The sequence below is a fragment of the Ovis canadensis genome, chromosome 1 (assembly GCF_042477335.2).
Source record: "Ovis canadensis isolate MfBH-ARS-UI-01 breed Bighorn chromosome 1, ARS-UI_OviCan_v2, whole genome shotgun sequence".
NCBI lineage: Eukaryota > Metazoa > Chordata > Mammalia > Artiodactyla > Bovidae > Ovis > Ovis canadensis.
In genome coordinates this window covers 119,946,276-119,958,523 of record NC_091245.1, presented here as the reverse complement: position 1 = coordinate 119,958,523, position 12,248 = coordinate 119,946,276, and the positions used below count along the sequence as shown (strand labels likewise).

At 47.7% G+C, this 12,248-nt stretch overlaps 1 protein-coding gene across 12 annotated transcripts in view; it reads left to right on the top strand.

Moving 5' to 3' along the window:
- ILDR2 (immunoglobulin like domain containing receptor 2) overlaps positions 1–11,907 on the top strand; it is a 75,407-nt gene extending 63,500 nt beyond the window's left edge. For 3 of the 12 annotated variants that reach the window (XM_069547879.1, XM_069547850.1, XM_069547822.1), the window contains 3 exons: positions 1,521–1,737; positions 2,878–3,559; positions 9,068–11,907. In XM_069547879.1, coding sequence (XP_069403980.1) covers positions 1,521–1,737; positions 2,878–3,559; positions 9,068–9,142 — 974 coding nt within the window. In that variant the 3' untranslated portion in view covers positions 9,143–11,907. Of the gene's footprint in view, positions 1–1,520; positions 1,738–2,877; positions 3,560–5,770 lie in introns of all 12 variants that reach the window. The other 9 variants (XM_069547888.1, XM_069547859.1, XM_069547832.1 and 6 more) reach the window with 4 other exon arrangements.
- Positions 11,908–12,248: the final 341 nt, after the last annotated feature.

Below are 12,248 nucleotides of genomic sequence, written 5' to 3'. Positions count from 1 at the left end.
CACTTGGTGCATTTTAAAGTTCTCTTCTGTATGGTTCCCAGAAGACTGGAATTCACTGGCATCGTGAGAAAAGGAAGAATCTAGATTTTATTAATCAATAGGATCTGAGTTATTTCCCTTTAAAATAGGCAGGCACTAGACCATTCTCCTTACGAGGAAGAAAAGACAGATTATAATTAAAAACCAGCTGATTACATGACCAAACTGAATGGCATTCCTGGTCAGCCCTGTGTCCTGGTGAAACAGGACAAGGAGGTTGTGTTTATGCTGTGCAGGGAGGTCCTCCCTTCCCTTCAGGGGTGGGAACCAGCAGAATTCCTCTGCTTCTCTGAGGACAATTGGGGATAGGGAGGAGATAAAGTAGACGGGAACCTGAGACACACACTTGTGCTTCCCACATCTGATCTTAGTTTACCTCTCATTCGGCAGCCAGGCCCTACATCTTATAATTGTTGATTTTGATAATAGTTTGAAGTTCAAAGGACTTTTAGAAAACAATGGATTTTCAATGGATTCAGTTACATTACAAATAGATTTGCTAGATTTATTTTTTAAGTAATGTGAAATTCAATCCATTTCAAAGTTTTATAAATAAATAGTTTCTTTTTTTTTTCTTTCTTTCCAGATTGTGATTCTGGTCCTTATTCACAAGCGCTTTTGGGAAAAGCTACTTAGGCCACCCTAAAAAATGAGAAAGCCGTGACCATCCCCTCCCTTTTTACATTTTTGGGCTGGGACCAGAGCATAAGTGGAGGTCCATAGACCATAAGTGCAGCCTAACCTTCCCCTTTTATTCCTGCACTTCCAAACAGCTATCCTGGCCATCCATAGCCACATACACCTGGAACAGTCTGGGGAGTGAAGAGGTCTACTCAAGCCACAGAAATGGACTTGGTACTGTTCAGGGAAAATATTCCAGGTTCCTGGATGAACATCCAGAAGCAGGGTGTGCACACTCTCTTCGTCCTATGGACTCCTTGCTCTGTGGGGAGGGGCACAGCAGCAGCTGGGATGGGGTTTGTGTGAAGCACGGCATGGGACTGGCTCTGAAGGTTCCATCTTGGGACTCAGATAACAGCAGGGAAGATACTGTGATCTGTGGCTTTTCTCTCTTTTTGCCCCCTTTGCCACATGCCTGGGATCATCATGGCTCATCACTGATATAAACAAGAAAAAGCAAAACATTTGAGCAAGGATGATGATATACTAGGAGGAGACCAGCTGCAGAGAGCCTAAGTTCTGGAAAGCCTGCCTTAGGTGGAACAATAACAATTGTTTTCCTATCCTAAGAACAGCATGTGGGAAGCCTCCCCTCTGTAGGCAACTAGGCTTCCAACTGAAGCCAGTTCCTGCTGAGCTAAGAACATAAATACCATTAGTTCAGATCTACAACCCATCCTGGGCAGGATTGAGACTCTCGGGTGGGAATTTCCCAAAGATTCCAGTCTTAGCCCTTAACCAAGTTCCTGTTCTGTCCTACAGGTAGAAAGCTCTGTCATGCCTAGTTTTTGTCCTTGCAGATAACAATACCATCTCAGAACTCAGCTCTCTGCATGAGGAGGACAGCAGTTTCCGCCAATCTTACCATCAGATGCGGAACAAGCAGTTCCCTGTGTCTGGGGACTTGGAGAGCAATCCTGACTACTGGTCAGGTGTCATGGGAGGCAGCAGTGGGGCCAGCCGGGGGCCATCGGCCATGGAGTATAACAAAGAGGATCGGGAGAGCTTCAGGCACAGGTGAGGATAACTGTGGCAAGGCAGCTCTGGTGCCGGGTACGAGGAGGCAAAAGCTGGGAGGCAGGATGGGTCTGAGGCTGCAGTGATCCGAGAATGGCTCTGTCTGCCCTTCTAGGTTATCTTGCCTCATCTTTCTGTGGCTATTGAACACCCCTTTCCCACATGTATTAAGCAAGGGAACGCTTGGGGCACTGTGTACAGATGTAATCAGTCAAGGCTCTTTGAAGAGGGTTCTCTAGACCCCTTAATGAACCCTGTTGACATTTCTCTGCCCTTCTCATATATTTTATCTTGTAACCTCTAAAAGACCCCACCCATCATCTCTCTCATTTTTGATCATCTGTTCTGTGAAAGGTCAAATGCCAGTTATGTTATACTGTTGGATTTGATTCTCATAATTCTAAAAGGCAGGGACTATTAATGTCCTCCCAGTTTTAGCTGGGGAAACTGAAACTTAAAAAATTCTAAGGAACACAGACAGGGTCATATGGCCAGTGAATGTGAATGGACAAGATGTGTGTTCAGTTGCGCACGGCCAATGCCCACTGATAGCACCTTCCCCACTCACCTATCCTTTATATTGAAGGACAGTAGATACTGCTTTTCTCTCAGAGAACCAGCTGCGGGGTCCCTCTGGCCTGCTGCCCCACAAGGTAACTTGCCCTCCGCTCTGAGGAAGGAAAAGGCCTCTCTGTTTATCACCAAATATTACAGGGCTCCGTGGGCCACAGCTGTTTGGACAGCAGGCCACATCGCCTATGCCAGCTTTGAGGGTGTGAGAAGTGTGTCAGGAGGCTGTCAACCAGAGGTCATATCAAAATGGCCAAAAGAAGGCCCCACGTGTGTTTCAGCACCGTGTAGATCACAAAGGCGTTTTATTCACACAACCCCTTAATGCTTAACGCTAACTCACCAGATGGACGCACGCTTTGACTTGGCTGTGATTCTGAGGCGTGAGAGGTGCCTGGGGTGATGCATCCAGCCGGGAGCAGAGCCCTGTCGGGCCGCGCAGTCTCCTGAGCGAGGCCCCAGGCACGATGGGGGCCTTAGATCCCAGCTCAGGCTCCCTGCCTCGCCCGCCTGACAGGTCTTGGGTACCTGGGCCTTTCAAGGACTGACCAGCGCCTCCTCTGCCCGCAGCCAGCAGCGCTCTAAATCGGAGATGCTGTCCCGGAAGAACTTCGCCGCTGGGGTGCCGGCCGTCTCCATGGATGAGCTCACGGCCTTTGCCGACTCCTACGGCCCGCGGTCCCGTAGGGCGGACGGCAACAAACAGGAGCTCCGAGGCGGGAGCCGCTTCGAGCGCTCGGAGGCGCGGGCGCACGGGGGCCTCTACCAGGACGGCTCGCTGGAGGAGTACTATGGGCCGCGCAGCCGCAGCCGGGAGCCCCTGACCGACGCGGACCGCGGCTGGTCCTACAGCCCCCCGCGCCGGCGGCCGCCGGACGACGCGCACTTGCCGCGCCTGGTGAGCCGCACGCCGGGCACCGCGCCCAAGTACGACCACTCGTTCCGCGGATCCGGGCTGGAGCGGCAGGTGCGGCCGGAGGGCGCCAGCCGCGGCGGCAGCCTGGAGACGCCGTCGAAGCTGAGCTCACAGCTCGGCCCTCGCAGCGCCTCCTACTACGCCTGGTCGCCGCCGGCCACCTACGAGGCGGGCGCGCCTCCGGGCGACGAGGAGGAGGAGGACACGCCCGACGACACGTTGCCTCCCTACAGCGAGCTCGAGCTCAGCCGGGGCCCGTCCTACCGCGGCCGCGACCTGCCCTACCACAGCAACTCGGAGAAGAAGAGGAAGAAGGAGACACCCGCCAAGAAGACGGTGAGGCCCAGGCGGCCTCCCCAGGGGCCGGTGGGCACGATCGCCAACCGGGGGCCGCGGGGCTGGGGAGGAAAGGGAACAGAGCAGGAGGGCCCTGCCTTAGATGCGCAGACGCCCGGTGGGGCCCAGGTGGAGAGAGCAGGCCCTTCTGCTTGGGGAATCCGGATGTTAGGCTGGTTTGTCCCCCACCTCCTTTTACCCAGGCAGGACCAGGTGAAGTAACGGCTTGGAGCCCGAAGCGTTGAAAAAAAAAAGCAGAAGTAGCAGATATGCAGGTGTAGCAGATTAGCATTAATGGCCAGCTTTAAGAAGCATTTAGCCTCAGGGATTCTAGGGGTTCATTCCCACCACAAGCCTTTAGGTGGGTTTCTGAGGTCTGCGTTCTGACGATCTATGCTCTGTGCATGCTTCTCTGTGCATTCCTTCCTACCACCTGCTCCCTTTAGGGTGAGGGTTTGTTTAGTTCAGTTCAGTCGCTCAGTCGTGTCCAACTCTTTGCGACCCAGGCCTCCCTGTCCATCACCAACGCCCGGAGTTCACTCAGACTCACGTCCATAGAGTCAGTGATGCCATCCAGCCATCTCATCCTCAGTCATCCCCTTCTCCTCCTGCCCCCAATCCCTCCCAGCATCAGAGTCTTTTCCAATGAGTCAACTCTTTGCATGAGGTGGCCAAAGTACTGGAGTTTCAGCTTTAACATCATTCCTTCCAAAGAAATCCCAGGGCTGATCTTCTTCAGAATGGACTGGTTGGATCTCCTTGCAGTCCAAGGGACTCCCAAGCATCTTCTCCAACACCACAGTTCAGAAGCACCAATTCTTCGGCACTCAGCTTTCTTCACAGTCCAACTCTCACATCCATACATGACCACTGGAAAAAACATAGCCTTGACTAGATGGACCTTTGTTGGCAAAGTAATGTCTCTGCTTTTGAATATTCTATCTAGGTTGGTCATAACTTTTCTTCCAAGTAGTAAGCGTCTTAATTTAATGGCTGCAGTCACCACCCACAGTGATCTTGGAGCCCCCCAAAATAAAGTCTGACACTGTTTCCGCTGTTTCCCCATCTATTTCCCATGAAGTGATGGGACCAGATGCCATGATCTTCGTTTTCTGAATGTTGACCTTTAAGCCAGCTTTTTCACTCTCCACTTTCATCAAGAGGCTTTTTAGTTCCTCTTCACTTTCTGCCATAAGGGTGGTGTCATCTGCATATCTGAGGTTATTGATATTTCTCCTGGCAATCTTGATTCCAGCTTGTGCTTCTTCCAGCCCAGCGTTTCTCATGATGTACTCTGCATAGAAGTAACAAATAAGCAGGGTGGCAATGTACAGCCTTGACGCACTCCTTTTCCTCTTTGGAATCCCCTGCTCCCTTTAGGGTGAGGGTTTGTAACTTGCATCAAATGCTGGAAGAGTCCACATTCCAGAGAAGGTCAGTAGCCGTTGGTATTTATGAAGGACAACTCACTTCTTTTTTTCCTTTGACGTTTTATTAAGTGTAAACTGTACTATGCCTGTATATGTGAAGGAAATCTTTCCGTCCCTGCCCAACTCATTTGTCTCTTGTGTAACTGGCCTTATTTAGACTTTATTGTTTTCCCTCTAAATGCCAAGAGCAGCCCAGTGAATCCTGCAGCCCCCTAATGTGAGCTCTGAACCTCAGAGATTGTTGGGGGACAAATCACAGATCACTGTGGGTTTCCAGGGTGCCTATGTGCTCCAGAAGCCCTTTCCAAGCCTGGGTGCTACTGCCCCCTCCTCAGCTACCCTGCCTCTCTCGTGTTTTGTTTTTCTCATGGTTTCAAGCAGCGCATTTGCTTTAGTGTATAATATGGGGAGAGAACATGAACATAAAAAGGTTCTGGCATGATTATTAACCCCTCCAAAACAAAACCTGCAATGACCCAAGTATTATGAGAAGGAACTTTCAGGTGATGTCAGATTTATGGTGCACCATCCACACCAGCTGTTGTGGAACTGTAAACATTTTAGTTATCCCTAAAGGCATGAGAGGTTTTTCTGTGGTCATGGAACTACATTCTATAAGATGTGCATTGGCTTCAGCACCAGTTGAGGCTCAGGGGCATTAGTCACAAGCTTAATGAAATGTCCTAAAAGTCAGAGTGTGAGGCTCTGAACAGGTGTGGATTCTTCCCAGGGACCCATTGGTTGTGTTTCTTTAATCAGGCTTTTTCTGTTCTTTCCCCAGAGTGACTTTCCCACCAGGATGTCCCTTGTGGTCTGATGTTTGTTTTCAAGACAACTCTCTGAATGACTAGGAATTGGCAACAAAACACGGGAACAAGACACAAATCCAAGAGCCAGCAGGCCTGGGACCTTCTTGGGCCACCACCTTGGAAGATTTGCTGATCTTTGCTTTGGCAAGGGATGGGGGCAGCCTTTAAGGGAGGCTGATTGCAAACCTCAGTGCCCATCTAACTAGTTTGAGAAACTTATCAAGAAAACTACAGGTGAACACATTCCCACACATGGAGTTTCTCACCCACAGAGTTCATCCTGCCCTGTCTCCTTCCTTAGTCAAACCAGGATTCCTTTTCCATTTCTGAAAGAGAGTTAGCTCTGGACTGCTCATCTCCAGATAATGCCTCTGCTACAGTCTGCTTTTCCATACCTCCTGTGCTGTGCTTAGAAACAGAACCGATTACTACTATTAGAAGGCCTTCACCCACAGCGGAAGATAGCTCCAGGCAAAGTACACCTTTTAGCCCCATCACTTCCCAGTCACTCGTCAGTGACTGTTGTTACACTGAAATCAGGCCTGTGGTGAACTCAGTGACCATGACCTGCCGGACAATCACAGAAATGACTTCAGTTTGCTGTTCCTAATGACAGTTCTTGGCTGGAACAAAACAAGAGCTGTCAAAGTGGTATTTCTTTTTCCATTCTGAGAACACGAACTGCTTTTTCTCTTTTGTCATAGCAACGTGAGTCTTGGACAGCAAGGGCTCTTCTCGTCCTCCCCTTTCCGGGACTGTCCACAGGTCGGTGCCACACACAGAGCCCTGCGTCCCTCTGCACAGGGGGCTGATTAGGTTGTCATCAGGTGCCTTTTGTGTTTAAAATACTCATATGAAAGAGAAGAGGGGAAAAAAGAGGAGAAGAGAATAATGCAAAAGAAAAATGAGAAAGAATCTGAGAAGAAAAGAATGTATGGTCTCACTATGTGTTGAATATGGGCCACTTCCTCCACAGGCTCTGCCTGCTCTTCTGTGTGTTTTATACTTCATTTACCATGAGTTGTTCCTGCCCATCCCAATTTCATCATTCCAGGACACCTGAGCGTGGAGCAGGCATCCCTGGGCCTCACCAGGCTGCCACTCTAGATGCTCTTGGGAGATGAGGGATATTGCTTTCTCAGGAAGGAGCACTTCCTACTCCGTGTGTGCATGCTAAGTCACTTCAGTCGTGTCTGACTCTTTGCGACCCCATAGACTGTAGCCCACCAGGCTACTCTGTCCATGGGATACTCTAGGCAAGAATACTGGAGGAGGTTGCCATGCCCTCCTCCAGGGGGTCTTCCCGACCCAAACCTGCTTCTCTTACATCTCCTGCATTGGCAGGTGGGTTCTTTACCACTAGCACCACCTGGGAAGCCCTTTTCTACTCCCACCCCTGCCTAAAGGATAGATTTTGGTTAAATCTCAAATCTAGGACTCTCTGGATTTCATAATTTGTATAGATTGGTAAAAAAAAAAAAAGGCTACAAACTCTTCCCCTCTCATCAGAGGTGCCATCTATTTCTCAACCCCTTGAATTTGGGATTGGCCATGTGATTTGATTTAGCCAGTGGCCTAATAACAGATATGATAGAAGCAGAAACTTGACAGATTCTTGTGCATGAGGAAATTTGTCCTCTCTTGCTGCTTTTGGGAACCTTGCATCACCACCAGGTAAATTAGCCTGGCTGGCCTGCTGCATGATGAAAGGGCCCAGTTACCGCCATCACTCTAACTGGCAACCTATTAACTCTCAGCTGATTGCAAACATGAGTGATCCCAGCCAAAACCAAAAGAAAAATTGCCTAGCTGAGCCCTGCCCAAACTGCTGATTTCTACCCAAGGCATGAGAAGCTGGTCTACTCTTTAAATGTTCATTTTTCTTCAAGGAAAAAGCTGACTTTTTTTTTAAAATTGTCTGAATATTTAACCCCCCAAACCCTGACTCTGTCTAACCTTAGGTGAGTGCTGGTCTCTACTTTCTTTGACAGACTTTTGTCAAAGCTTTTCACCCCACACTCTTATGGTGGGATACTTGGTTAGGTCCAATCACTGGTAGACAGTGTTGCTTGGTCTCTGTATCCCTCTACTTCAGCAGGCTCCATCCTCTATCTGTGGATCCATGGACAACTGCTGAAGAAAGTTTCTTCCTCGGCATCTCTTTGGTCTTCTCCGGAACCACCTGACTGGGGCTAGGCCCTTTTCTCAGAGTACCATTGCACTGATGTCCACTTAATTCATGGCATTTCCAAACCAGTTCTTTGTGTGCAATGAAATCAGTGGCTGGGTGAGGGTCAGAAGGATGAGTTGATATCATTGCTGGGGGTAGAACTGGCCTGCCAAAGCACTTCATAATGGCCTTGGCCTGTATGAGTTGAACCAGGAGGACAATTCAGTCCACTGCTGGCACTTCCAAGGGCTGGAAGACACAAGCCATAACCCTGGTGCTGAGTTTTTAGACTTGCTAGTGTCCTTGTCGTCTGAAAGCCTAGGTCTCATCTGTCTGTTTGGGCCCCATTTCCACTGGAAAAGATGATTAAAACACCAATTCTTAGTCACCAGCTTTGGATTTTAAATTGCTCAGGCAGTTTTGGAGAATCTTGGGTAGCTGAAATAGTTATTATTTCTTTATACTGAGCACTGTGTCAGGCTATTCACCACCAAAGAGCCCCATAGCACCAGCTGCAGAGACCAAAAATACTGCTTTCATTAGCCGGGGGCATGTACGATTTTGGTGAAGGGAGCCATGGGAAAGAATTATTAAAATCAGAAACCTGAAGGCAACAAAACTACCGACAGACAATAAAAAGTACGAAGATGATAACAGACTACTGAAATAACCTGGGTACATGGGACCAGGTTGTCCTCGGAAGGGCTGCATAAATCACTCAGACCTCCAGGTTTCTGGTCAAGAGAGAAAACCGTCATTTCTGGGTATGTGGACAGGAGATAAGTCTGACTGGACAAGTAAAGGCAAAGCTGGCCATCCTCAGCACCCTGGCTTTTCTCAGCACATCCTTCTGTTTCTTTTCCCCTGACTAGCCCAGTGTAGAAAGTGCTTACACATGTTAGCTTCCTTCCTTTATTTTACTGGGGGTAAAAGATTAGGCTTGTGTAAGACAAGATTTCTGTCCATGCATGCGTGCATGCTCAGTCAGTCAGTCAGGTCCAGCTCTTTGCAGCCTTATGGACTGTAGCCCGCCAGGCTCCTCTGCCCTTGGGATTTCCCAGGAAAGAATACTGAAGTGGGTCACCATTTCCTCCTCCAGGGGATCTTCCTGACCCAGGGACTGAGCCTCATCTCCTGCGTCTCCTGCTTTGGCAGTTGGATTCTTTACCACTGAGCCACCCGGAAAGCCCACTCTGTCCATGGGGACCCTGCAACTGAATAGAGGAAACAAGAAATGCCCAAGAAAGAATTGGGAGATTTTATACATATAATATGAAATACTGCTATGGATAAATTACAACAAACCCAGAGAATTAAAGTTTTTTTATTTAAATGGGTATATTTTGATATCTAAGTGTTGTGTGTATTTGTCCATCCATCCTGTTTAAAGACATACTCAGTGATCTGAAAAGCCAGTATTAAAAAATCTGAGCTGAAAGAGGTGAGTTAGAATGGGGAGGGGTGAGAGGCAGAGGGCTGAGTAGGATGATGCAGGAGCGTGTTTGCCTATGAGTCACAGCTGAGTCAGGGACGTGTTGGATGAGGGCACAAGGAGGCAGGTGGCAGGTAGATGAACTTCTCTAGGCCATGCAGACTCATGAGGAAGCTGGGAGCATTTGCCATGGACCTGGTGCTCATGGGGTGCTCTCTATCTGCTCCTCCAGGGGTTCAGCTCTGTGGCCATGGAGCGTTGCTGCCCACCTTCACTCACACAGGGACCATCTTGCAGAGATGATGGTTCTCCCAGCTCCCTTTCCACACCAGGCAGATTGTACAAACTGGGCATGGGAAATGGCTGTCACTCTAGCCTAAGGAACACCTAGACCTAGCCACATCTGTAAACACTTCTAGTCTGAAAGACTTCATACAGGTAATCCAGTCAGACCTTAGGCAGCCTTTGAGAGGCGCTGAGGTCACTGACTGCGTTGTAACCCACCCCCTCTTTTCTTTATAGATGGAGAAATAAACCACTGCTGCCATTAGTGAAGTCAAAAACCTAATTGAGTCTTTTCTTTTGGATTAGCATTTTCCCAAATTGTCTAGCCGTATAAATTACCTGGTTGCTGTTAGAGATGTACTGTTGGGCCCTGCCCAGAAGATTGATAGGATGGGTCTGGAGCTAGGATTTGTACTTTTAACATGTGTTTCAGGAGAGTCCTGTGATCACATGTATTTGGAAAATCTTACACTAGCTCATACCTCATCAGGTGCCCCAAACCCTGAGGGTTCCTTGGGCTTCAAATATTTTTCTTCAGATGTCCTGGTGAGGTCGCTCATACTCCCTTGGGCCTGAAAGTGGCGAAGCCCCCAGCAGTCTCACTAGGATGGTGGTGACTGGCTTACCAGGGTCCAGGGGTAGGAGAACTGTGCAAGGCAGAGGGAAAGGATGGCTAGGAGCCCACCCTAGGAGGCTGCTCCCAAGGCTTCCAGTTCTGGAAGAGATCCTGTTGTGACGATTTCAGATCTGACAAGAATTGCAGGTAATTTTCTCATTCCCCTGATGTCATTCTGAGCAAAACTTAGATCATGAATAGAAATAAACAAGACCTTTGGGGGAATGGCAAAAATAAATCATTTTTTGAAACATTCAAATCGCAGCCTGACTGGTCAACACCTACTTCCTCCTTAAGACCCAAACTGAATGAGCAAAAATAATAAAAATCTATGTTACATATCCTTCCAACATCAGATTTAAATGCTGCCACAATCTTACAGGGTTTTGAAATTGATTTATAGAATGTAGGGATTCAAATTCACCAAAATGGGGGCCAGGTACTTAAAAAAAGTGCCTAGATTTTTCCTGCCCAGATGCTTCCTCCTTTTCACCCAGGAAACTGTTCACTGAAGCTCCAAGTAAGGGACTTTTAATGTGAGGATGGAGCAAGGATAGTGTGAGCTGCTTCAAGAGGGTGATAAGAGTAAAGTCTGTATTATTTTTATGGTGTATTACTGTTTACAAAAACTTTCACATGCATTATTTCATTTGATTGTCTCACAGTGACCTCTATGATAAAGGCAGGGTGGATGTGCTGATCCCATCAAACAAAAGGTAAAACTGAAACTGACAAAGGCTAAGTGATGTGCCTATGACTTTTTAAATCATAGAGCCAGGCCTTCTGACTCTCTCTCAAGGGTTCTTTCCAATTCCTACAGTACTTGTGGGACTGGAATCAGCCCAGCATCTGGGAGAAGAGTCCTGGCGGTGATGCTCACTCATGACATCACTGGAATGAACCTGTGGAGACAAGCACTGTGGGTTCTTCATCTTGCCAAGCATCGGTCCTCAAATGCTGCTGTGAGAGGAAGTCCGTTCTATTCAAGGAGGCTTTCATTAGCCATGCTGGAGTTGAGAAAAGGTTTTGATAAAAATGTGCTTTAGATTTTAGAATCCTTCCTGAGAAGGAATTTCTGAGCCAAATTAACAAATTCCTGTAGACTCAGAATTCCGAGGCTTGGGGTGACCTGCCTGGAATGAACAATCTGGCATCTTCACTGCATTGGTGATTTTAGATAGAACTGAGAGTGGCCGGATATAGAGGGAGCCATTTGGCAGTTTAGTTAAAAGTTTTATTTTTCTCGGTGAGGCTGGATACAGGTCCATGTAGTCTGGCCCATTTCTTTGGGGAAGGCTAAAAGAGATACAGATAGCTTGTCTCTTACCTTGGCTTCCAAAAAAGTCACTCTATATTAACAAATGTATTAAGCACTATCCAGTGAGAATTTTCTTTGTGGGAATAAAGGAAAAGGGAACAGAAGGAACCACAGGCCAAGAAAGGTCGGAAAGCTGCTTCATGGTAGTCGCCTGCCCAGTTGTTTGGTGCCTTGTCTGTGGCATCAAAACTGAAATGTTTGTATCACTGTTGCCCATGACTTTTTTTCAGTATCAGACATTTAAAGTGAATTTGATTGTAATGTTTAAATAAAGCATTGTCACCTACATTGGTTATCAAGAACTCATGATTTATTGTAACTATGTTTAATCATGATCTGTCATTAAATGATCTGAATAGAAAAAAAAAATCGTACAATCCATGACCTCAGATTTTCTTAACTGCTGTAATGGAGGATGAATACTGAGGGACTAGAGGCAAGTACTGACCAAGCGTAGTGCAGGTTTTTATAGATTTTAATAAGCTTTCTGTGGCCACTCTTACCACTCTGCACAGACATGAGGAGTAGGACAGATGATGGGACAATGAGAGGGTTCTTAGTTCATTTTCAAAAAGGGTCCAAACATTTGCTGCTAGAAATGGCATTTGGGGAAGGGAAGAAGGAAACTG